Genomic DNA, 27709 nt, shown 5'->3' on the forward strand with positions numbered 1-27709 from the left:
ATAGCATTGAAACATGTATAATATCATGTATGAAACGAGTCGCCAGTCCAGGTTTGATGCACGGTACTGGATGCTTGGGGCTGGTGCACTGGGACTACCCAGAGGGAGGGTAGGGGAGGGAGGAGGGAGGAGGGTTCAGGATGGGGAACGCGGGTATACCTGTGGCGGATTCATTTCGGTATTTGGCAAAACTAATACAATATTGTAAAGTTTAAAAATAAAATAAAATTAAAAAAATTAAATGCTCTAATTATTTTATTATTTTTATTTAGATGGAAGACGTCATAGCACGCATGCAAGATGAAAAAAACGGAATTCCTATTCGTACTGTCAAAAGTTTCCTCTCCAAGATACCTAGTGTCTTCTCTGGTAAGTCTGCATTCAGTGTAACACTATTTCCTCCAGCACTTTTCACAAAACTATTTAAAATCTGTTCTAGCCATTTACTTATTGAAGCTCTTTCTAACTCCTTATTCAATAATTATTTATAAAAACTCATGACATGATCAACATTATGTTGGATACTTGACAGTAAAACAAGTCAAAACTGCAAAAAAACCATAATCTTACCAAAATTTAATTGCAAAAATGTAATAAATGTGAAATAATAGAAAGTAATATTAAAATTAAAATGTATGAGCCAGCATGATGTAGATTATATACAGAAGTTAGGAGGGTGACTGAAATCAATGAGGAGTCAAGAAAGGGTTCCTGAAGAGTAGTGATAAGCTGAGTTTGAAAAATGAAGAATTTTATCAGGCTTAAGACTACTACTGCAACCAACTCTGCGTGTAGAACTTGGAGGGACCAAACTGCTGAGAACGGGGTGGATAGACGGGAACGGCTAGAGTTGGGTCAAATAATGAGGGTCTTTGAAAGCCAACCAAAGAGTTTAATTCTGATACAGTGGGAAATATGGAGACATGTACAATGTTTGCTGAGAATGTTATGATGAAAGTGCTTAGAAATATGTGCTCTGGCTCCAGGAGACAGTGAACGGCCAAGCTCAGGGGACTCGGGGGTGCTCTGGCCTTGGCTTGCACAGGTTAGAGAAGAGAACAAAATCAGAAAGACCAAAGCCTTAGCAGTGATTAAGCATAGTAAGGAGGCTGGTGCTGAGCATGTGGCGGGGGCAGGGTGCTTGATGAGAGTCATCAGCAAGAGTTGTACTATGCATCCTTGTGAACAAGGATCAAAAGAAGACCAGAGATTGGAAGAATTCAGCCTTGGGACTATGCTAATAATTAGGACCAGAAAACAAGTAGGCAGGCCCAGATGTTGGTGTTTCATAACTGCATTGCTCTCAGATGAAAGAGAGAACGCAATGGAGCAGATGAAGGCTGAAATAAAATGATATTTTGCTCTAATGAAATGTATTCTCTTTTTTCCTGTTACTGTCTTTTAAGCCCACTTTGTTCTAGTTTCTTGTTCTTCCTTGGTGATGCCTTATATTTTTCCACATCTGGGACTTCCTTCATCACTCGCCCACTTCCAGACTTCTAGGTCATTCAGACCATTAAATACTGTCCATTCTTCAATGGTTATCTCAGAAAGCTCTTTGGAGAAAACTATTCTGAACCTTTTTCTCTGTTCTCTCAAAACATGTTTTGTTATTGTTTTGCCTCTATTATTATACCTCACCTTGGCTTATAGTTATTTTCTGTATGCCCTATGCGTGTGTGTGTGCTAAGTCACTTCAGATGTGTCCAACTCTTTGTGACCCTGTGGACTGTCAAGCTCCTCTATCCATGGGATTCACCAGACAAGAATACTGGAGTGAGTTGCCATGCCCTCCTTTAATATGTCCTATATCCTCAAGTAAATATTAAACTCCTTGCCATCAGTAACTCAGAGAGTTAGCTTTACCTTTAAACACAAAATGTGAAAACTACTTGTTATTTTGTCAACCATTGTAAAAGAGAACATATCTCCTTAAGATACTTCAATACAAGGGCTGTAAACTGAAATGCATTCAGAATCCAGGCACAAAAGTCCACTAAGTTTCCCATCTGAACTGGGATTGTGGTCGATTCAGTAGTGCGTAGCCAGCTCCCCTGGTGGCTCAGTGGTAAAGAATTCACCTGCCAATGCAGAAAACATGGGCTTGCTCTTTGATGCAAGAAGATTCCACATGCTGTGGAGCAACTAAGCCCATACACCACAACGATTGAGCCTGTGCTCTAGAGCCTGGGAACTGCAACTGCTGAAGCCAGTGTAACCTAGAGCCCATGCTTTACAAGAGACTACAAATGGAGAACAGTGAGAAGCCTGAGCACCACAACTAGCGAGTAGCCCCCACTCGCCCCAACTAGGGAAAGCACATGCAGTAACGAAGGCCCACTGCAGCCAACAATAAATAAACGTAAGTAAAACTTATTTAAAAGATAGTGTGCAGCCCCTCCAAAGGCATTTCAGTTCAGGAGTTTTTATGACAATATACATGTGCAAAAATGGCTGAATGTGAAAGGATTGCCAATCAGTTTAAGCTGACCTTCAGGTTCGCGTTATCTGCTATAATGGCAAATTTAAAATTTTAGTCGAGTTCTTCAAGTAACAATACCTCATACAATTCCAGTATAATATCATATTAGAACTCTGGATTGACAATATTAAATCTTTAATTAAAAAGCAAGAATGAAATTGGGCCGTGAAGTGCCTGATATTAAGGTTCATTAATATACACCAACAATGTTCATTGTGAAATAAAGAGAATATTCAATGACATTGTTCATATTAGTATAATTAGTTTCTAATTATCATTCTGTGTTTCCTAGAAACATTTAGGAGCTTTTTGCTTCATAGGTTCAACTAGAAGCTCTGCTGTAGGTTTAATTTGTACGTCTAGTATTTTACCGACCTCTTTGTATTGACGTCCCCAAATTATAATGGTCTCTACCATTAAAGTAGAATCCTCTCTACTTTATTAGCAGTTTTTGGCTATTTTTAGTAATTTTCCTCTTCTTCTATTTCTTATGGTGATTTGGAATTAATTCCTGTGTTCTTTTGTGGCCTGACTTGCTACCCACTGCCTGCTCTCCTGCCTCTTTTTGCGTCGCCTTCATCATTTACTGCAGAGTTGCTAATGAAACAAGGAATCTACTAACTTTAGGCCCTTATGTCAATCAGAAACCAACTGTGATGAGTGATGTAATGTATGAGAGGAGGGTAGTGTGATTGTTGAGGGAAGGAGTCTATTTTGTATGGACCGTTCTACAAGGGAAAAACTGTCTCAAATATTGTTAAGCTATTTCCTTAAGTTTACCCATTTATGGTCCCTAAAGCCTTGATGAACCAAGCACGGTCCATGAACCAGTAGTATCAGCATCACATGGGAATTTATTAGAAATATAGCATCTGGGCCCTCTCCAGACCTACTGAATCAGAATAAGAGTTTTAACTAAAGTGTAAGAAGTATATCTAGTAGTCATGTATGGATGTGAGAGTTGGACTATAAAGAAAGCTAAGTGCCAAAAAATTGATGCTTTTGAACTGTGGTGTTGGAGGAGACTCTTGAGAGTCCTTTGGACTGCAAGGAGGTCCAACCAGTCCATCCTAAAGGAAGTCAGTCCTGAATATTCATTGGAAAGACTGACTGAAGCTGAAACTCCAATACTTTGGCCATCTGCTGAGACTCATTGGAAAATGATCCTGATGCTTGGAAAGGTTGAAGGCAGGTAGAGAAGGGGACAACAGAGGATGAGATGGTTGGATGGCGTCACCAACTCAATGGACATGAGTTTGAGTAAACTCTGGGAGTTGATGATGGACAGGGAGGCCTGGCGTGCTGCAGCCTGTGGGGTTGCAAAGAATTGGACACGACTGAGTGACTGAAATGAACTGAAGAGGTGCTGCCAGACCGGGTTCCAGGCCAGCACTTGTTTTTTACTGGGTGCAGTGGCCAACCTGTTTGTGCAGAGCTTTCTATTTCCCTTCGAGGGCCCTGCTGTTTTTTTCTGAAATCTGTCCTCAGTCAAGCCCACCCCAGTTTGCCTATTGGTTCTTTGTTGTTTTGGTTTTGTTTTGATTTATTTCGCTTGCAGGAGGGATTTGAAAGAAAATCTAGTTCCTTCTATTTTGTTTGTTCCAAGCCAGGAGCCTCCTCAACCTCTAAGACTGAGGGATGTTAACAGTTAAGTGGAGTTACCTGACTCTACTAGGCAATACCCATGCATAATAATATGTCATGGTGACTAATAAGGCTCACATCTGCTTCAGGTGAAAACAGCTGTATTTTGAACACGATGATGCAATTTCATCTTCTCACAGCGTCTGAGAGCCAAACTCAGAATCATGGCTGTTATACAGATGGACTTCGGAGATTTTTTGTTTGTTTTTCCCTACCTCTTGATAAATGCTTTCCTCCAGCTAAACATCCAAGACTTCTCTATTTTGGTTTTGGAGTTGTTAATTTTAGCCTCCTGGTTTCCATGGTCCCAACATCAGAAGAAAAATATTTGGAAGAACACTCCACTCTGACCTCTTGAGCTATGGGATAGATGTCTTTGGGTAGGACAGTGTCCCTTCACAGCATTGTTTTTCTCCAGAATTGCCTTCTCAGTTTCTTAGGTTAGGTAGTTCCACTGGTGTTACATGACTGGACCCCCTCAAGTTCAAGGGGTGAAATCAGTAGTAGACATTTGAATGTTCTCATATGCTGGACATTCAGTATTTCACTTATTCCAGATCATGGTAAAATAAGCCTTTACCCACTGGATGAGTTTAATTTTCTTCAACGGATTGACTGGGAAATTACTGAATTTCCTGATAAGTCATAGCAGGAAATGGTGTAGGTTTTCATTAAACTTGAATTGGGCCACCCTTGTGAAACAGCCCACTGAGATGAAATAATTCTGTAGGATTTCCTGTTGAGAGTGAAAAGTGAAAGTATTAGTTACTCAGTCGTGTCTGATTCTTTGCAACCCCATGGATTAAAACCCACCAGTCTCCTCCATGGAATTCTTCAGGCAAAAATACTGGAGTGGGTTGCCATACCCTTCTCCAGGGGATCTTCCTGACCCAGGGGTCGAATCTGGGTCTCCTACATCGCAGGCAGATTCTTTACCATCTGAGCCTGTTGGTGAAGTGAAGTGAAAGTTGCTCAGTCATGTCCAACTCTTTTGACCCCATAGAGTATACAGTCCATGGAATTCTCTAGGCCAGAACACTGGAGTGGGTAGCCTTTCCTTTCTCCAGGGGATCTTCCCAACCCAGGAATCGAACCCAGGTCCCCCGCATTGTAGGCAGATTCTTTACCAGCTGAGCCACCAGGGGAGCCCAAGAATACTGGAGTGGGTAGCCTATCTCTTCTCCAGTGGATCTTCCCGACCCAGGAATTGAACCAGGGTCTCCTGCACTGCAGGTGGCTTCTTTATTAGCTGAGCTACCAGGGAAGCATCTGTTGGTAGCTAACAAATAAAAACACCCTTATTAAATTATTTAATGAGTTTGAAGACTGAATTTACTGAACTTGGAATAGGTGCCTATTCCAAATCAGCAAGGACTGTATGTAGGAAAGAAAGTGGACAGAAATAAATTAGGAGTTCTCAGCCACCATTTCTGCATTTCATATGTTTCTGTGTTTTGTCTTAATAGCTTGAGGAGGTTCTCCATTATGAGCCCATTGATACTTAAGGAGTTGCCTCTTTTTGTTGTTCGTCTTTTCCAACTTAATTCCATTCTTCATCTGAGTTTGCCACTCTTTTTTTTTATTGGTGTATCCAGTATTCTTTTCTGGGAAATCTCAAGGACAGAGGAGCCTGAAAGGCTGTAGTTCATGGGGTTGCCAAAGAGTCAGACACAACTGCACACATGCACATAGTTGCTTTATAGTTTATGTTAATTTCTGCTATACAAAGAAGTGAATCAGCTGTGTGTGTACATGTATCCCCTCCTTCACCCCTACCCATCTAAGTCAGCACAGAAGCCCGAGCTGAGCTTCCTGCACTACACAGCAGGTTTCCACTGGATATCTGTTTTACATGTGGTAGTGTGTATATGTTAATTCTAATTTCCCAATTCATCCCACCACCACCCCCATCATGTCCACAAATCTGTTTTTTACATCTGCATCTCTATTCTTGTCCCGCAAAGTGGTTCATCTGTACCATTTCTCCAGATTCCACATATATGCATTAATACACGATATTTGTTTTTCTCTGACTTACTTCACTCTGTATATCAGACTCTAGGTCCATCTACATTTCTAAAATTGACCCAATTTTCCTTTTTTATGGCTGAATAATATTCCATTGCATATACGTATGACATCTTTATCTATTCATCTGTTGATGGACATTTAGGTTGCTTCAATGTCCTGACTGTTGTAAACAGTGTTGAAATCATTGGGGTACATGTATTTTTTTGAGTTACAGTTTCTCAGGGTATATGATCACTTTTAAAATTCAGATGAAAAAATTTAAAGTTATAGAGATGTCCTGTACAGCATAGTGCCTCAAGTTAACAATATTGTATTGCATATTTTCCCTGGAGAAGGAAATGGCAACCCACTCCAGTATCCTTGCAGAAGAACCTGGTGATCTACAGTCCATGGGGTTGCAAAGAGTTGGACACAACTGAGCAACTGAGCAGGCTTGCATTGCGTATTTTAAAACTTGCTAAAATGGTAGCTCTTATGTTAAATATTCTTACCCAACATTAATTAATTAAGACAGGAGGAAATTTTAAGGGGTGATGGATATGTTTACGACATGGATAGTGGTGATGATTTCACCTATTATGCTGCTGCTGCTGCTAAGTCGCTTCAGTCGTGTCCAACTCTGTGCAACCCCATAGACGGCAGCTCACCAGGCTCCCCCGTCCCTGGAATTCTCCAGGCAAGAACACTGGAGTGGGTTGCCATTTCCTTCTCCAATGCATGAAGGTGAAAAGTGAAAGTGAATGAAAAGTGAAAGTGAAGTCGCTCAGTCGTGTCCGACTCTTAGCGACCCCATTGACTTCAGCCTACCAGGCTCCTCCATCCATGGGATTTTCCAGGCAAGAGTACTGGAGTGGGTTGCCATTGCCTTCTCCTATTATACTTACCTCCAAATCCATCAAGTTGAATATATTAAATATGTATAGGTTTTTATGTTAATCAAACCTCAATAAAGTAGTTATAAAAAAGTTGTACCCTTTGACTATTATATTCCCACTTCCCCATCTACCAGTCCTTGGGAACCACTATTCTACTGTCTGCTTTTATAGAGCTTGACTGTTTTATATTTCTCATTATATGGTGTCATACAGTATTTGTCCTTCTGTGTCTGGCTTATTTCACTTAGTGTAATGTCCTACAGATTCACCCATGTTGTCTAAAAGGCAGGATTTCCTTCTATTTTTAAGGCTGAATAGTATTCTATTAGCCTCAAGTTTTAGGCTCAGAAAAGCACCTTTAATTCTCTAGAATCCATTCAGTCCATTTTTTCCCCTCTCTGTTCTATTCTTACTTTCAGCAAATTTGATAACAAAGGAAGCCCTCACCAGTGATATGTTGAGCTACTCCAATTAGATAGAAAGAGGAACTATTATATTTCGTATTACTGGATAAGGAATCATTTTCCATATTTCATTATTATTTTGGCCCTCTAATAAAGTATACAGTTCTCTGTGATCTGTTGTTTTTAGGCATATATATAAAACTGAGTAGTAAGTATGAGCTTAAAAATAAAAGAAAGAAAGAAAGAAAGTGAAGTCGCTCAGTCATGTCTGACTCTTTGTGACCCCATAGACTGTATCCTACCAGGCTCCTCCGTCCATGGGATTTTCCAGGCAAGAGTACTGGAGTGGGTTGCCATTTCCTTCTCCAAAACTTAAATTGCTTTTAAATGAAATAATTTGAATATGTCCTGCCTCTTATATTTTCTTCTTCCAAGGCTTGTATGAATATTTATTAGTTATCAGGGAGAAATGATCTGTGTAGCCTTAGAGTTATCTTGTGGGTAGCTGCATGGGTAAGAAGAAAAAGGAGAAAGCTTGATGATATGAAGTGGCTGAATGCGAGTTTAGTTAGTGTATATTTTACACCTAAAAGTTTTTGAGAAAGCTTTCAAGGTGCCTTATGGCTTAAACCTGTCTACATTTGGAATCAACTTAAAGACAATAAAAATAAATAATGTGGAATATTTTTCATAGAGACTGTCTAGGTAATTCTAAGATACTTCTAAGAGTCTAAGATAACTTTTCTGAAACTGACATCTTACTGTGAAATATTTTTCATCTATCATTGGAATGGCTAGCATGGGTTCTGCAGAAACTCAGAGAGAAATAGATTGCTTTTCAAAACAGTTGTAAAATATTTTGGCATGAATCATGCTTATAATATTCTGCTTTTATAAATAAGCTAAATATGAACCTGAAAAAAATGGCATACTTGGGTTTTATCCTTATTTTTTTATGTTGATTGTTACTGGGAAATTCAATATTTCTGTGTGTGATACACAGGAAATGAGCACTAAGTGGAAAATTATTGTAGTTAATACCAATAGTATTATTACTTTTATTACCACTTTCAGAAGCCTGGATTAGGCCCAGATTAGACATTCTCTGCCCTCCTAGAGAGTTCATGTGTTGCAAGACCATGAGTTAAGTACCTGTGTTGGAGACTGTAGCATGTAGCACAAGGTTTTTTTAGTACATCCTTAAAAGGTATTTTTTGAATGCCTTCATTAATTGGTGATGATTCCCCACATTCTCAAGGTGTAGCTTATAGATTTTAATACTGTGTAATGTATCCTATCTTTTATTTCTCACAAGTAACTAAGCATATGAAATTGAAATCTCCTAGGAAGATGAATGGATGTTAATGGCTCTTTCATATAGTATCATTGGAACTTAAGATCATTACATATGGATATTGATTTTTTCCTTAAATAAATCACATTTTGGCTTTCTTAGCTAATTTTTTTCCCATTATCATCATGTCAATACCCAGTTAATTGTGCCATCTGTACTCTTAGTGAAACAATAGTGTAGTGAAAATCAGAGGCAACCTTCCAAATTTGTTTAGGGAGATTTAACTGATGTGGGTATGTTAAATTTTCAATTTGTATTTACCTACTCTGTGAAAATTTTCACAAATGTTGACCTTTCTTTAAAGCAACAGACCTGAAAACCTTAATTTTGTTCATTGGTGAGTTATTTTCTAAAATCCTAGAAATGATTGCTAAAGAAAAGCCTACCAATGTGGAGCTTTACTTCTTTTAATTAATGCAATAGCATTGCTTTCTTTTGGGAGGAGATCAAAATTGACTATAGAGACAGACACTTAGTTGGGATGACACTAAAGCCTTAATTATCTCCAAGAATGAATAAATCTTGATGACTGAATTGCTGGTCTGGATATGTTTTCTGAAATGATGAATCACTATAATTGAGGTACACCATTTTGCTCTGCCTTTTTATCCTGATGCCATCTAGCTTTCTCTTCATTTCTGTCTCTCTCTCAACATACTTTGAAGGGCTTCCATTTTTCACATCCTAGAAATTCTAAGGTAGAGAATTATTCTGTCCTTATCCCCATCCTGCCCTATCTGCATCCCCAAGCCAGCCTGTATTAATCATTCCTTTCTTTGGGTTTTTCTACCACTGTGCCTTTTAAAAAAAATGTACTGATTTTTTAATTGAGTAATAATTGCTTTACAGAATTGTGTTGTTTTCTTTCAAACCTGAACATGAATCAGCCATAGGTATACATATGTCCTCTCCCTTTTGAAACTCCCTCCTATCTCCTGCCCCATCCCACTCCTCTAGGTTGATACAGAGCCCCTGTTTGAGTTCCCTGCAACATACAGCAAATTTCCATTGGCTATCTATTTTACATATGGTAATGTAAGTTTCCATGTTTCTGTCTCCATACATCTCACCCTCTCCTCCTCTCTCCCTATGTCCATAAGTCTGTTCTCTATGTGTGCTTCTCCATTGCTGTCCTGTGAATAAATTCTTTGGTACCATCTTTCTAGATTCCATATGTATGCACTAGTATACAGTATTTATCTTTCTCTTTCTGACTTACTTCATTCTGTATAATAGGCTCTAGGTTCATCCACCTCATTAGAACTGACTGACTCAGATACTTTCCTTTTTATGGCTGAATAATATTCCTTTGTATATATGTACCACAACTTTATCCATTCATCTGTCAATGGCCATCTAGGTTGCTTCCATGTTCTAGCTATTGTAAACAGTGAACACTGGGGTACATGTGTCTTTTTTCAATTTTGGTTTTCTCAGGGTATATGCCTAGGAGGGGGATTGCTGGGTCATATGGTAGTTTTATTCCTAGTTTTGTAAGGAGTCTCCATACCATATTCCATAGTGGCACTATTGATTTTCATTCCCACCAACAGTGCAAGAGGGTTCCCTTTTCTCCACCACCCTCTCCAGCATTTATTGTTTGTAGACTTTTTGATGATGGCCATTCTGACCAGTGTAGCACTGTGTTCTTCTTCATGGAATTTATTTTATCTCACATTTTGTCCTCAGTGAGCATGTGCTGTGATTCTTACTCATGGCTGTAAGCACCTGGAGAACAAGAATAACTTCTCATTTCAATTTGTATCTTCTGTACATCCAGTATCTGGCACATAGTAGATACTCAGCAAGTGTAATGACTTTTCACAGGACAGCTGATATCCCAGGCATTTGGGTACATCCACAGTAAATTTCACTTTTTGATTCAGTGGTGGTGGAAAGAGCACTCAGTATAATTATTTGCTGTGTTGGCATCCAGCACTGTATGATCCTTTTATTTCAGCAGAGAACACTAGAAAGCTGACAACTCTGCATTGCTATCATCTACTAGCTTAGAAAGGTTTCAGGATGGAGACTCAGGATAAATTCCAGAACCCAAAGCACCCTCGATTTAAATTTTATTATTTGGTTTAAAGCGAATGTTTAGAATATCAGACATTCCCATATTTAAATGTAAATATTCTTCAACATCTGCGTAGAATAGTGGAAAGAGTATATATGTGTTGGTATATATTATCTTGTGTATGTACTTTTTTATATATATTCTGGAGACCTAGATTTCAGTCCTATTTTTCATGTTGCAAAGGAGAATATCATGTGTTAAGTGATAGCTCTAGCTCCAGTGCATTTAAGAATATGTATGTTCTGGTCATAACTGCTATATAGGAACTCCTGGCACTCACAATATGCTTGATATTCAGTAAATATTTACTTTTTGGATGTATTTGTTTATATATCGTTGTCCTTACAAAAATAAGTAAAAGAAACTTCAGAGAAACTAAATAACTCGTCCAAGGTAATGCTATTAATAAGGTCCTAGGTATTTTCATCATCAACACCTTTGCTGCAAATAGTTTGATAGCAAGCTAACTGGCTATAAAGGCATTTTGCTATAAAAGAAAAAAATAACTGATGAATATTTTGTCTGGATTGCAGTAGAAAATGATACACCATCAGCTTTGCAAATCCTTTGGTGATCCCTCCCATGTGTCAGAATCAGAAGTTCTCCAAGGTAAGCACATTTTGTAAGAGGTGGCTAGAGATTCCCAACAGTTTTTGAGAACACTAATGATCGATTCTTGACCTAATTTCGTTTCCATGGCTTGTTCTCTCTTGCTGTCTTTCCCAAAGTTATGACATAATATTAGAAATTGTTAGCAAAAGAAGAATAAAATCAAGCTCCTCCTATCCTCCTGCTGCTCCTCTACCCCCTGGAATTGGTTACATGATTCCTGATGCATATAAGTTTCTTGAAAACGTTGAAAACTTTAACAGAATATGGCTAGATTAGATCACCAAAGGATTTGCAAGAACTGATATGTTACTATTTTCTAGTATGATGTAACAGTCAACTATCTTATCTTTTACAGCAAAATGGCCTCACAGCTGGTTAGTTGTATGAGAAACTGCTTGCCAGGAAGTTATTCATAGGAAAATAGTGGATATGTGTTAGGTAAACTATAGAGCTGATGTTAATCTAGTGTGTGTGTGTACATATGTATACAAATTATGATAATACATATCATTATATAGATAGTACATATCATTGTATATGATAATACGTATTATGTATATCATTATATATATATATAAAACATTTATATATATGTAAAACATTTATGAAACATATATATATATATATATATATATATATATAATGTCTCATACTCTGATCCCATAAAATAACTTGAATGCTTCCTGTTTCATTCTGCAATCAGCTTGGAAATGCTTCTTTTTCTTTTACCAAAAAAAAAAAAAAATCAGTCCATTAAGAGACCTATGTCAAGGTAAGGTAACATGGGTAGTAATCAAAGGCATTTTTGGTTTTTTGAGACTTGATTACTTTACAAACATCCATCCATTCACCATAGTATCTAGATATTTTATCCAATGAAAAAGTGCCATGTTTATTTAGGAGATATGCACTGTAGATGGTGACTATAACCATGAAATAAAAGATACCTGCTCCTTGGAAGGAAAGCTGACAAAACTAGGCAGTGTATTAAAAAGCAGAGACATCACCTTGCCAACAAAGGTCTGTGTAGTCACAGTTATGGTTTTTCCAGTAGTCATGTATGGGTGTGAGAGTTGGATCATAAAGAAGGCTGAGTGCTGAAGAACTGATGCTTTTGATTTGTGGTGCTAGAGAAGATTCTTGAGAGTCCCTTGGACTGCCAGGAGATCAAACCAGTCAATTCTAAAGGAAATCAACCCTGAATATTCACTGGAAGGACTGTTGCTGAAGCTCCAATACTTTGGCCACCTGATGCAAAGAGCTGACTCATTCTAAAGACCCTGATGTTGGGAAAGACTGAAGGCAAAAGGAGAAGGGGCGAGAGAGGATGAGATGGTTAGATAGCATCACCAACTCAATGGACATACATTTAGAGCAAACTCCAGGAGATAGTGGAGAACAGAGGAGCCTGGTGTTCTGCAGTTCATGGGTTTGCAAAGAATTGGACATGACTTAGTGACTAAACAACAACGATAGTCAGTGAAGGAGAAGAAAACACATGCTGAGAACAGTATAGTGGAAAGAAATAGAACAAAACAGAGCAAAAACAAATAGAACAATAGCTAGAGGGTTAAAGAAGGGACCATGCTTATGTAAATTTCCCTGGGGACCTACCATTGCAACAAACACACTGGTCCCCTTTCACTTCCTTCCTTTCCACTGACTCTGAGCAGCAAACACAGGAACATCCCACGAATATTCCCAGAACGGGGGCACACCCAAAATTCCATAGCTCTATGCCCATCACTTTTTTCCAAATACCGAGACTGTCACATTACATAATTTTCACATTTGTTCTTATTATTGGTCACCACAGAATGGTCTTGTGTCCCAGTTAGCCATTTTGTCTCTTTCATTTATTTTGGGGATCAGATTTCTACTAACTTGTGTAATTTGCATAACCACTCAGATCTTTTTCCAGGGAAACAGTTATACTTTTCATGTAGATGTAAGTTTTTTGTCCTAACTCCACATTGTCACATTTTGTTACAAAGAGATATTTCGGGTATTTGTTTATTTTTAAAATTTCTTCTTTGAAATGATTTCTTGTGGAAATCATGTACAAAATGACTTATCCCTTTTACTATATGCAGAACTTTATTGAGAAAGGAGAACATTGCCTGAAGAGCATTTGTTTGGACAAGGGAGAGTCAGAAAAGTTATGAGATTGGACTGTAAGTTTTGTCTTTAGCCTATGGTGTGGAATTAATTTAGAGTGTGATTTCTCCAGCGTGAGCTGGAGATTTGAGAAATTATTTACACAAGATCAAATTTTCCATGAGAGCAAAATGACGATTTTGGAAACTACACTCTTTCTTTTGCAGCATTGGAGTTCTTCACTGAGTAAAAATTTCCCCACTGTTTATTGCAGAGTGCTGCATTGTCCATGTCTGTGGGGGGAAGGTATCGTGAGGGCTGGGGAAGGGGAGGCTCATCACTAAAAGGGAGAGGGATATGGAGGCAAATGAAGAACATTCTGTTAATAGAAGAGGCTCAGTCTGAGAAACATGACACTTGCATCAGGTAGCATCATCTTTTCCACCCATCATGATAGATATGGATCCTTCCTGTGGGGTCCTCCAGGTAGACTGTGCTATGCTCAGTATAACAAGAGGATAGCTCTGAGTGTTAATCCATTGCAAGTTGAAACTGAAAATTGCAGATTTCAAATGGTTTGGGAACAGAGTTTGGTGATGGATGAATCATAAGAGCCAGTCTAGAAGACACCATCACTAGAGTTACACTGATGATTTAAAATGTTTGGAAAGCATCTATGTTCATCAGTGATATTGGCCTGTAGTTTTCTTTTTTTGTGGCATCTTTGTCAGGTTTTGGTATTAGGGTGATGGTGGCCTCAGAATGAGTTTGGAAGTTTACCTTCCTCTGCAATTTTCTGGAAGAGTTTGAGTAGGATAGGTGTTAGCTCTTCTCTAAATTTTTGGTAGAATTTAGCTGTGAAGCCGTCTGGACCTGGGCTTTTGTTTGCTGGAAGATTTCTGATTACAGTTTCAATTTCTGTGCTTGTGATGGGTCTGTTAAGATTTTCTATTTCTTCCTGGTTCCGTTTTGGAAAGTTGTACTTTTCTAAGAATTTGTCCATGTCTTCCAAGTTGTCCATTTTATTGGCATATAATTGCTGATAATAGTCTCTTATGATCCTTTGTATTTCTGTGTTGTCTGTTGTGATCTCTCCATTTTCATTTATAATTTTATTGATTTGATTTTTCTCCCTTTGTTTCTTGATGAGTCTGGCTAATGGTTTGTCAATTTTATTTATCCTCTCAAAGAACCAGCTTTTGGCTTGGTTGATTTTTGCTCTGGTCTCTTTTGGTTTTTTTTTGCATTTATTTCTGCCCTAATTTTTAAGATTTCTTTCCTTCTACTTACCCTGGGGTTCTTCATTTCTTCCTTTTCTAGTTGCTTTAGGTGTAGAGTTAGGTTATTTATTTGACTTTTTTCTTGTTTCTTGAGGTATGCCTGTATTGCTATGAACCGTCTCCTTAGCACTGCTTTTACAGTGTCCCACAGGTTTTGGGTTGTTGTGTTTTCATTCGTTTCTATGCATATTTTGATTTCTTTTTTGATTTCTTCTGTGATTTGTTAGTTATTCAGCAGTGTGTTGTTCAGCCTCCATATGTTGGATTTTTAAATAGTTTTTCTCCTGTAATTGAGATCTAATCTTACTACATTGGGGTCAGAAAAGATGCTTGGAATGATTTCAATTTTTTTGAATTTACCAATCTAGATTTATGGCCCAGGATGTGATCTATCCTGGAGAAGGTTCCGTGTGCACTTGAGAAAGGTGAAATTCATTGTTTTGGGGTGAAATGTCCTGTAGATATCAATTAGGTCTAACTGATCTATTGTATCATTTAAAGTTTGTGTTTCCTTGTTAATTTTCTGTTCAGTTGATCTATCCCTAGGTGTGAGTGGGGTATTAAAGTCTCCCAATATTATTGTGTTACTGTTAATTTCCCCTTTCATACTTGTTAGCATTTGTCTTACATATTGCAGTGCTTCTATGTTGGGTGCATATATATTTATAATTGTTATATCTTCTTATTGGGTTGATCCTTTGATCATTATGTAGTGTCCTTCTTGGTCTCTTTTCACAGCCTTTGTTTTAAAGTCTATTTTATCTGATATGAGTATTGCTACTCCTTTCTTTTGGTCTCTATTTGCATGGAATATGTTTTTCCAGCCCTTCACTTTCAGTCTGTATGTGTCCCCTGTTTTGAGGTGGGTCTCTTGTAGACAACGTATATAGGGGTCTTGTTTTTGTATCCATTCAACCAGTCTATGTCTTTTGGTTGGGGCATTCAACCCATTTACGTTTAAGGTAATTATTGATAAGTATGATCCTGTTGCCATTTACTTTATTGTTTGGGGTTTGAGTTTATACCCCCTTTTTGTGTTTCCTGTCTAGAGAAGATCATTTAGCATTTGTTGGAGAGCTAGTTTGGTGGTGCTGAATTCTCTCAGCTTTTGCTTGTCTGTAAAGCTTTTGATTTCTCCTTCATATTTGAATGAGATCCTTGCTGGGTACAGTAATATGGGCTGTAGGTTATTTTCTTTCATCACTTTAAGTATGTCCTGCCATTCCCTCCTGGCCTGAAGAGTTTCTATTGAAAGATCAGCTGTTATCCTTATGAGAATCCCCTTGTGTGTTATTTGTTGTTTTTCCCTTGCTGCTTTTAATATTTGTTCTTTGTGTTTGATCTTTGTTAATTTGATTAATATGTGTCTTGGAGTGTTTCACCTTGGGTTTATCCTGTTTGGAACTCTCTGGGTTTCTTGGACTTGGGTGATTATTTCCTTCCCCATTTTAGGAAAGTTTTCTATTATCTCCTCAAGTATTTTCTCATGGTCTTTCTTTTTGTCGTCTTCTTCTGGGACTCCTATGATTCGAATGTTGGGGTGTTTAACATTGTCCCAGAGGTCTTGGAAAGCAAAGTTTGATATAAACTTGATGTGAAAAGTCACTGGCCACTTGGTCATTCTCACCCCACAAATAGTGGTATCTTAAGGTGACAAACTAATTTGGTAGTTCAATTTAGGACAGTTTACCGTGTCCATATGTCTTTATTTAGATCATATGCTTTTTAGTGATCATTCTTACTCAGAAAAAATTTCATGTTAGAAATCTTTCAGGGCCCATCTGTGGAAGGTACTGATGTGATAGAGGACTGGATTGCCCGTGGAAGACCTGCGTTCTCTCTTTGTCCCCCTTATCAGACATTTCAATAGAGGGTTAATGAAGCCTAGGTATGAAATATTTGGTTTTTAAAGCTTGTTGCTACCTGACCTCTTTGTTAGACTAAGCCTTAGAGAACCCAAACAGGGAGTTAAAAATAGAGTTAACATTTGCTTTAAAAATTTAAGGATATTCCTCTTTTGGGTGAGAGCAAGGAGGTTTCTTTTAATATTTGACTTTTCCCCCCTTCTCTCTTTTGGCAGCCTTCACATGTACAGATCTCACTGAAGTCATTCCAGGATGAAAGCATTTATGATCAAATACCAGAAACTAAAAATAATTATCCTACCCTTTCTCTAGAGGTTATTGAATATTTCTCCTAACTATTCTGGTCAGCTGGCCTTTTAACAAGAGATGGATTTTTATGGTTGAGGGGGGTGAATGTAGTAGATCAGTAAATAATTCAAAATAACTGCACTCAAAACCACCCTTTAGTGCCAAGCAATCTGGCTTGTTTCACAATTCAAATAGTTTTGGAAAATGGTGATGCAGCCCAAACTCGAAGAAAATATTAGATTACACCAGTCAGTAAATGTCGTGTTTGATAATGTCTCAGCCATCCTCCCCTTTCCTGGCACTAGCTCCATGGATTTACATTGGGCAAATATCTCGTCCTACCCTCAGTCCAAGTGGTTTGAGTGGGGCCAGCCAGTCTCTGGATCAAAGTGAGGGGATGGAACGTGACTCAGGTTTGGCGAATCTGAAAGTCATGACCAGTGGTTTTGCTGAAACAGTTGGAGAAAGAGACCTTTTCTTTCTGCATGTTGTTGTTAGTAGGTATAAACCTAAGGTGAAATTAGTCTGAAAATGAAACCAGTACAGAGAAGAGCAGAGTCACAGAGTAGAGTGAAATTTGGTCTTGACAACAGCTTTTTTTGGGCTATTATTTTATCTATTTTATTTTTTTAATTGGAGGATAATTGCTTTACAATGTCATGTTTTTTTCTGCCATACAACATGAACTCGCCATAAGTATATATATAAATACATACGTGTGTGTGTGTGTGTGTGTATATACATCTATGTGTGTATGCGTGTGTGTGTATATATATATACCTTTTCTCTTGTGCCTCCCTCCCTCTACCCACCCCTCACCCCTCTAGGTTGTCACAGAGCAACAAGTTGGACTCCCTGTGTTATATAGCAGCTTTCCATTAGCTGGTTTTTTGTTTTTTTTTTTAGTTCCTCCTCGATTCTATGTTGTAATTGAAGCTTTTCAATTACTGAGCTAATAAATTCCCACTTTGCTTCAGTTCACTTCAGTTCAGCCACTCAGTCGTGTCCAACTCTTTGCGACCCCATGAATCGCAGGACACCAGGCCTCCCTGTCCATCACCAACTCCCGGAGTTCACTCAGACTCATGTCCATCGAGTCAGTGATGCCATCCAGCCATCTCATCCTCTGTCGTCCCCTTCTCCTCCTGCCCCCAATCCCTCCCAGCGTCAGAGACTTGTCCAATGAATCAACTCTTCACATGAGGTGGCCAAAGTATTGGAGTTTCAGCCTCAGCATCATTCCTTCCAAAGAAATCCCAGGGCTGATCTCCTTCAGAATGGACTGGTTGGATCTCCTTGCAGTCCAAGGGACTCTCAAGAGTCTTCTCCAACACCACAGTTCAAAAGCATCAATTCTTCGGCGCTCAGCCTTCTTCACAGTCCAACTCTCACATCCATACATGACCACAGGAAAAACCATAGCCTTGACTAGACGGACCTTTGTTGGCAAAGTGATGTCTCTGCTTTTGAATATGGTATCTAGGTTGGTCATAACTTTCCTTCCAAGGAGTAAGCGTCTTTTGATTTCATGGCTGCAGTCACCATCTGCAGTGATTTTGGAGCCCAAAAAAATAAAGTCTGACACTGTTTCCACTGTTTCCCCATCTATTTCCCATGAAGTGATGGGACCAGATGCCATGATCTTCGTTTTTTGAATGTTGAGCTTTAAGCCAACTTTTTCACTCTCCACTTTCACTTTCATCAAGAGGCTTTTTAGTTTCTCTTCACTTTCTGCCATAAGGGTGGTGTCATCTACATATCTGAGGTTATTGATATTTCTCCCGGCAATCTTGATTCCAGCTTGTGCTTCTTCCAGTCCAGTGTTTCTCATGATGTACTCTGCATATAAGTTAGCTTAACCTGGGCTTCTGGTAATGAGTTATGAATTATACATTCCTCTTAATTATATTCAGTCCTCATTTTTCCCTAGAAATTCTTTGCATCTGGCACTAAACTTGGTTATTTTGATTTGTTTTGGGTGGGGGGAGTGGGTAAAATTTTTCTTTTTAAGTTTCATGTTTTTATTTCTTTGAGCTGTAAAACTAAAACAATGCATCATTGTGTCCCTGTTAAAAATAGAGCAATCTAAGACATGGAGAGTTAAGCTTTGTCTCCTTGTATCTCTGTGGCCTAGACTTGACTTGTCACAGTTGCAGAGATTCAAAGAAAGATCGCATTTGTAAAGGCTGTTAAATGGTGCATTAATTTTACAGGATATTGCCCATTAACTTTAACTATTTGACTATGATAAAGTTTCTGTGGCTTTTTCTTCTTCTTAGGTGCTTAACACTAGAAAGAAGCATGGTCATGCGTACTCTTGTTCCTACTGCACGTTGTCAGAGTCAAACCTTTCTGAAGGAATTCCACCACAGTATAAACCACAAGAAGTAAAACTTGTGTTTTATTTACTCTCAGATCATGTGTCAGTGGTCAGTGCCTCTCTGGAACCAGAGAAGTAGAAACAGCCTCATTGCAGCCTTTTGCAGAATGGAGGGTCTCCTGGAAAGTAGTCTGTGCAACAGTTTCTCACAGACCACCCATCTTGCCATGTTCCAGGAAGGATGGCCAAGAACATTCTGCATGAACATGGTCAGACTGTAATGAAGCCTTGCCTGCATGATCTGTGTGGGCATGTGTAAGGTCCCAGGGCACTCTGGCAAAACAGTCCCCTCCATGTGTCATTTCTCAAGGTCTTCTGCTGTTTCTTGCACTGTGATATTTTAATGACAGCTTTAGTTTTAAACTCTACCCAGTTTAACTCATCAGATGTGCTGTGTTTTTATCTGATGTCTTTTAAAATGTGTTTACCACTTAGGTGACTAGATTATGGATCTATTCTGAGAGGTGTCAGAAATATTACCATCTAGTTCTATCCATTTCCTTAATTATTTCAACCTTTACACATTTTGTGTAATTTCAAAGTAATAAAGCATCTTTCAGTAAAAGGAAAAGACTAAGGGTCACATTTTTAAAATCAAGATCCTCCTTCCTTCCCCTTTTCTTTCTCCTTTCCGTACTTCCCGTCCTCTTTCTTTTTGTCTTACTTGGGGTTTGTAGTGTACCTTTATGTTTGTCTATGGATGGAGGTGCTGGGAATGTGATTTAATTAACTTTAGTGAGTGGGGAAATGGCAATCCACTCTAGTAATCTTGCGTGGAGAATTCCATGGACAGAAGAGCCTGGCAGGCTACAGTCCATGGGGTTGCAAAAAGTCAGGTATGACTGAGCAACTATTACTCACTCAGAGAGTGAGTGAAAGTCAGGATATAGGTCTAGATTTCTTGAGTGGACCTTTGATTGTTAATTGTTCTTTGTCTGGTGGGATTAATCATGTAAATAAATTAAGGAATGTGTAAAAATTTAGCACAGCATACTTTTGCATATTATATTCTTAGTAAAAGTTTACCTTAAAAGTAATTTAGCATCTAAGGATTAACAAAGATTTTACGTGCCATTTTATTTGAGCCTCTCAGTACCCTATGAGGTAAGACTGACTGCTTTTTCACTATTTATGGCAAAATAATTGAAGATTGGGGCTTTCCAGGTGGCTCAGTGGTACAGAATCTGCCTGCCAACGCAGGAGACTCAGGAAACATGGGTTCAATCTCTGGGTCGGGAAGATTCCATGAAGAAGGAAATACCAGCTCACTCCAGTATTCTTGCCGGGAAAATCTCACAGACAAAGGAGACTCATGGGCTACAGTCCATGGGGTCACAAAGAGTTGGACATGACTTAATGACTGAGTATGAGCAGAAACTGAAGACCAGAGAACAAAAATGTCTTGACCAAAAACACACTGCCAACAAATATAGAAATAAGATTTGAACCCAGGCCCGGCATAGTTGTCCATAGTTATAATTATCTTGAGTCTCACACATGTTGTCTCAGGCGCTGTTATATCCTGAATTGTGTTTGCTCCAAATCCATATGCTGAAACCCTAATGCTTCGTAATTCCGAATGTAACTGTTTTGAGGTACAGGGCCTTTAAAGCAGTATTAAGTGAAAATGAGGCCCTTTGGGGTGGGCCCCAATCCAATCTGACCGGTATCCTTATAAAAAGAGGCGATTAGGACAAAATAGAGAGACACCACACCAGAGAAAAGCCACATGAGCGCACAGTGAAAAGGTTGGCCGTCTGTAAACCAAACACCGAGCCCTCAGGCAAAGCCAGACCTGCAGACACCTTATCTCGGCCTTCCAGCCTCCAGAGCTGTGAGAAAATAAATTTCTGTTGCTGAAGTCATCCAGTCTGTAGTGTTTTTGTTGTTGTTGTTGCTTTTATGGCAGCCCTAGCAAACTAGCATAGGAGCGAAACAAAAGCTAAGGAATTCATTAATTCAACATATTCTTACACCAAACCAGCTTTCTGTTCAGGGCTGGTTCTGAGCAGAAACCATGGAATGTCTACTCAATTAGTGCTATGAAAGATGAATGGATAACTTTCTATATTGGAGATGTTTAAAATATCTGCCAAGGCATGCTGTCTCTGAGAAATACCCTGTTATCTAAGAATATAATCAGTCCAGTCCAAAACCTCCTACTGAGAAAGTGAATTAGAACACTAAAATTGCAGAGAATTCTCCTCCAGCTATAAACTAAGGTGAAATACTGACAGCAATAGGAAAAAATTTAAATGGTCATAAAAGACACAATTTTTATAGACAATGCCACCGGCACCAAGGTAACTGGAGAACATGTTTAATAAAAACCAGAGAAAGGAAGACAATTGACCTTTTAAAATATGTATTATTTCATTGGAGGATAATTACTTTACAGCATTGTGATGGCTTTTACCATCCATCAGTATGAATCAGCCATAGGCATACATTTGTCCCCTCCATCCTGTACTTCTCTTCTGTCTCCCTCCATACCCCATCCCTCCATGTTGTCACAGAGCACTGGCTTTGGGTGCTCGATGTCATACATCAGACTCCCGCTGGCTATCTGTTTTACTTATGGTAATGTACACGTTTCAGTGCTATTCTCAGATCATCCCACCCTCTCCTCCTCCCACTGAGTCCAAAAGTCTGTTGTTTATGTTCTGTCTCCTTTGCTGCCCTGCACGTAGGATCACTTCACTTTTACCATATATATTGTATGAGGTTGGAAATGTCTCTCTAACAGGGCTATTGTGAGGATTAATGGGGCTTCCCTGGTGGCTCAGATGGTAAAGAATCTCAAATCATCCCAGCCTCTACCTTTTCCCACGGTGTCCAGTTTGATACAGTTTTGATAAACTGCACACAAAATGGAAGCCCAATGTTATTGTCAAACTTTTTGAGAAGAAACAGGAATTTTTTTCATCCCCGTCATTCAGTTCATCCCTCTGAGTTATGTGAATATGATGAATTTTGTACCATTTCTCTTCTAAACAGAGAATATCCCGCATAGTACCTGATAGGTGATTACCCAAGCACGACCCCCAGTTGGGCTGTTTCTTACAATATTTTCTTATAATGGTTTGCCAAATTGTACGCCTAAGGAAATTATTACCCATCCCAGGCGTGCCCTGCGCACCATCTGGGTCTGTTCTTGTGCCTGCTTCCCAGCAGGGCAGCTCTGCCCACAGTGTGGTCATCCTCCTCTGGAGGCTTGTCTTGTCCCTAATCAAGCCCTGAAGAGGCATCTCCTTATGGCACTCACAGATGGCTGTGTGGAAAACATTATCTCATCTTGGGAAAGCTTTTGTAAGGTCATCTTTAGGCCAAGGTGACTTAACAACAACAAAAAAAGTTGTTCAAAGAGGCTAGAAAACAATTGCTTGACTAACATTGGACAACTTAATTCCCCAGCTTATAAAAGTGACAGATCATAGATAAACTGATTTTGTTTAGCCTATTCTACTTCCCAGGTGGCTCAGTGTTAAAGAACCGACTTGTCAATGCAGGAGACACGGGAGACATGGGTTCGATCTCTGTGTTGGGAAGATCCCCTGGAGGAAGACATGGCAACCCATTCCAGTATTCCTGCCTGGAGAATCCCGTGGACAGAGGAGCCTGGTGGGCTACAGTCCATGGGGTCACAAAAAGTCGGACAACACTGAGCAGCAGGCGTGGCACTAGCCTACTTTAATGACTTCCTGGCTGGGGCCTTCTTTGAATTTTTACTGAACTATGGAGAGAATCCCACGGATTTATTTGGATTACTGAGCTGTATAGAATAGAATGGCAAATTATCAATGAACAGCTGATCAACTTGTGTTTCATAAAAGTGAGTTCAGCTGCTCCTGGTGGACTTTCTTCCCCTGCTTACCTTGCCAGATGTTACCTTTACAGTCCCTCTTCATGTGTCCTCTCCAGCCCTGTCCACTTGTTCCCTACTCTTGGGGTCAGGGAGCAGTTGTGTACACAGTCTCCTTGTCAGGAGAAAGAATGTTGCCCTTCTTTGAATGGTCCTGTGTTATCATAGACAAAGGCTTTGTCATCTGAGCTTCTTTGAACCTGCCTAGCTAGTACGTGCCACTAGGAAAAGTATTTAGTGTATCTGAGACTCAATTTTCTCAGTAAAATGAATATAACCATGCCTTTCTGTTAAGATTGTTGTAACATTAAATGTAATTTATATGCATATATATTCATATCTGTAAATGCATACATATCCAAAAGCAGTAAATATAAGGCATCCTCCTAGTACAGGTTCTGTTTGATTGCTTTTCCTTCAGTCAATTTGGTTTTGTTGTAGTTTTTTCAAATAGCATGTTCCTATCAAGGGCACTTTTGACTAGTACATTCACGCATTTTCATATGTCAGAAATAAGTCAGCAATGAACTGTGTTTCTTTTACATTTTCATGAATCTTTCACCATCTCAGTAGTACAAAAAGCCACATATGAATAAATGCAAAAGATGCTATACTATCCCTTTCTTCCCAAAGCAATCTGAAATCATTGCATGATTTCTTCCCCTCATGAAATATTTAAATTTTTCTCTTACTGACTCACATAGGAAAGATAAATTGTTATTAGCATGTTTGCATCTGTTACTCTTTATTGCTCTGGGGTGTTGGAGGCTCACTACGAAGTGCTTATGCTTTTAAATTAGGCATAGTCAGATTTCTCCGTTTCTCTGGAGACATGAAATATGGGGGAATCAGAGTTACCAAATACACTACTAGTTTTAAAATATCTATATGTATCTCTGATAAGATAAAAATTGTGATATTGACCAAAGATGAAAAAACATTTACTCCTATTGTGCTTCTTGTGTTTTAAACATCTTTCTCCCCAGTGTCAAGACCATACTGCTTTCCTGTACCTTCCACTTACAACACCCTCAGAGAAGAAACAGTGCGAGGTCATGGTTATGAGCACGTGGTTATGGGAAGCCACGCTCCCCAGTTAAAGCCAGCCCTTCCGTTCACAAACTTTGTGACTTAGACTCTCTGGTGCTTCTGTTTCTTCATCTGTGGAAAAAGACTGATGGTAGTTGTTGTAAAAATTAAATGAGTGAATAAATATATGTAATATATTACTATAGTAGCTGACTGATGATAAATGCTTAGGAAATTTTTAGCTATGGTTCTTAGCTGTCATAGAGATGAACAAGAAAGAAAAGCTAGAGGGAATCCAGAGATTCCTAATTTCTTTGGCTTTGGTTACAGGATGGGTCTTTAAAAAATTAGATTTACAAATAGTATTTTATTTATTTTTTTATTTTATTTTATTTTTAAACTTTACAATATTGTATTAGTTTTGCCAAATATCAAAATGAATCCGCCACAGGTATACATGTGTTCCCCATCCTGAACCCTCCTCCCTCCTCCCTCCCCATACCATCCCTCTGGGTCTTCCCAGTGCACTAGCCCCAAGCATCCAGTATCGTGCATCGAACCTGGACTGGCATCTCGTTTCAATGCCATTCTCCCAAATCTTCCCACCCTCTCCCTCTCCCATAGAGTTTTAGATAGATGGTTAGAAAGGAAGAAAGAAAAGAAAGAAACAAAGAAGTGAAAGGGAGGAAGGAAGAAAGGTAACGAACCCCACAATTCAGTAAAATTTATTTTCGCTGGTCAAAATATGGACCCACCCATTGAATTAATACAGTGCATTCTGTATTGGCTTCTTCATTAGCTTCTTTCCACTGCTGACTGGTGGAGAAGCTTATGGGCAGCAATAACACGTCTCCTGAGTTGCTGTCAAGCCTGCTCCCAGTTGATATTATTGCTTAAAAAAAAAAAAAACAACCCTCAATATATGACTTTACTTTATATTCCATTTTGGACTCAGCCCAAATCATTTAGATGGGAGCAATTACCTGTACATCTTACTATTAGGTAAGAAACCAACCATAGAAAACATAACAATTTATTGTTCTGATTATAGTGATTCTATAATTATTAATACATTTGCAGATCTTGTACTTAGAAAAATTCAAATTTTCAAGTAGGCTATTGATTTTTCATGACTATTGACTAGCTGTATGTATAGGTATCTGGAAGTCCTGGAAAGATAGTTCTCACTCAGTCCTTGCTTACTTAGACATTGTAAGTGTCTACTAAGTGTCAAGCTAATATCATGGAATACAGAGTTAAATCGGTGACAACTCTTATACTTTAGGAGTTCCCAGCCTACTGGGAGAGTAAAGTAGACACACAGTAATCTTCATAACACCGCGTTGTAAACATTATAATAGAAAGGAGGGCACAGCTGAGTCAAGCTGCAGCACATAGAAGAGTTCATTCCTTTAGCTTCATTTAACTATCGTGGAATTTCACCAGAATGACTATGTTAAGGCTTAACAACATGCAGCTGGAAACTTCACACAGCTAATTAGTACCTAAGCCCTTTGGGAAATCCAGACCTCCTGATGCTAAACGATGTAAAGTTGGACACTGTGTTTTAGTGAAGGAAAGATACGGTTCTTCTCTTTTCACCAAATTAACAAATTAGTGATTATTTGTGCCAGGGATTGCGAAAGCTCCTTAACAACCAAACTCCTAAACAATCTTACCTGAAGATTCTTTCTTATTTCCTCCTACAACAAAGGGGCAAGGGGTTCAACTTCACAACATGAGGAAGTCTTACAATAATGATCCACACCATGCATCTGATAGATAGATAGTTTTGCTGTTCGTGTTCCTCTGTCAATCAAGTACTTTCATTTAAAAGCTTAAGTGAGTGTCTAAGTGGGTCTTAGATGGGAGGGTAGTTATTACTGGAGAAGTGGAAGATGAGAAGTAGACAGTTGGTCTCATCTAAAGAGATGAAGACTCTTCAAAAAAAAGAAAGAAGCCTGTAAGAACTATGTATTGAGGGCACAGTGTTGCCCGCTGTGAATGTTTATTCAAATCTCGTAGTTTTATTTTTAATAGTAATGAACTTGGTGGATGGTTAGAGAGAAGGAAACAGAAATGAGCTATTCAACTAACCATTTAACTACAGGACTTCCGCAAGTGTAGTTCCTTTATTTGTGGTGCTTATTCTTAAGAAGACCAGAGCAAAGCAGAACTGAAAGTGTCTTTTTTTCAGCATGATTATTTGCATGGACCATCCTAGAATGGGCTAGGTGGTTCAGAGTTATACTGCTCTTCATAACATGGGATCAATGCATGTACATTTCTAATTGCTTATCCATTCACTGATACAGATAATCTTGAGAGTAAATGAGGAGTGCCTTAATGGATAATAGGTTAGAGTTAAGAGTGAAATAAAGATCAAAATTTCATCAAGGTGGTAATTGATTTTTCTTGCATGAGATAAATGAGAGTTTGTCATTTACTGCATTATTAACTTATAATGTATGCTTGTCCTAAACTTAACTCTTCGTAAGAATTGAAATACATTCTGTTTTTACTATGTATTGTCAATAACTACTCTCTGTGTGGGAAATAATACTAAATAGCATCATTAGAGTGCATACCATATGCCAGATAGTGTTCTAAGTACTACATATGATTTACTTTATTTAATCTCCATAACAATTCTATGGAAGAACTATTAGCCTAGTTTAATACTTGGAATGTTTGAGGCTAATAAATAGCTCATCTAACATCACTCAGCTAATTAATAAACATTTATTCACATCCAGGTAATCAAATTATAGCTCTTCCGTGTGACAATACAGTCTCAATAATATCTATTGGATGGATAAAAAATTGATTAATAAATGAAAAAGTGATATTTTAAAAAATAAATATAAGCAATGTAGAGAGAATAATAAATGTTTTCTGTTATTGAACATTAACTTTGTATCCAGACTTTCTGGTAACTTAAACTAAAATATGGTAGTATGTATAATTCACATTGATATCAAAGAGAAACAATGTTTCAACCAAAAAAAAGTGAACTTGATTCTGCTGCCATATTCTAAAGGGAATTTAACATCTGACATTTTATACATCAGAAAGGTAAGGTCTTAAAGAACAGCATTTCAGAAGAGTTTTTATATGGCTACTCTGTTAAAACTGGCAAAATTGATGGGGGGAGGGTAGTTAAAACTTGGAGAGCACCCCTCCAAGCCAACTTTTGCTGGGTGCTTATCTGTAAATATTTCAGTCTCAACAACTAACTTGTCATTGTTCCTTGCTAATTGTCCCAGTTTTATAGAAGAAAAAACCAAGACCTGCACAGATTAATTAGCTTGTCAAGCTTATGCAACTAGTAAGTAGTGAAGGTTTATCTTTCTGTTTCCAAAATCCATGCCTTCTTCACCACACCATGTTTAAAATATAATGATGGCTCAAGCTAGAGTCTCATAT

General features: G+C 38.5%; 1 protein-coding gene across 8 annotated transcripts in view; it reads left to right on the top strand.

The window, feature by feature from the left end:
- RGS7 (regulator of G protein signaling 7) overlaps positions 1-27709 on the top strand; it is a 487100-nt gene that overhangs the window by 281045 nt on the left and 178346 nt on the right. For 5 of the 8 annotated variants that reach the window (XM_070768115.1, XM_070768112.1, XM_070768111.1 and 2 more), the window contains exon 3: positions 273-369. In XM_070768115.1, coding sequence (XP_070624216.1) covers positions 273-369 — 97 coding nt within the window. Of the gene's footprint in view, positions 1-272; positions 370-11394; positions 11480-27709 lie in introns of those variants that run through there. The other 3 variants (XM_070768116.1, XM_070768117.1, XM_070768114.1) reach the window with 3 other exon arrangements.

This window comes from Bos indicus, chromosome 16, assembly GCF_029378745.1.
Source record: "Bos indicus isolate NIAB-ARS_2022 breed Sahiwal x Tharparkar chromosome 16, NIAB-ARS_B.indTharparkar_mat_pri_1.0, whole genome shotgun sequence".
In the NCBI taxonomy this organism is placed as follows: Eukaryota; Metazoa; Chordata; class Mammalia; order Artiodactyla; family Bovidae; genus Bos; species Bos indicus.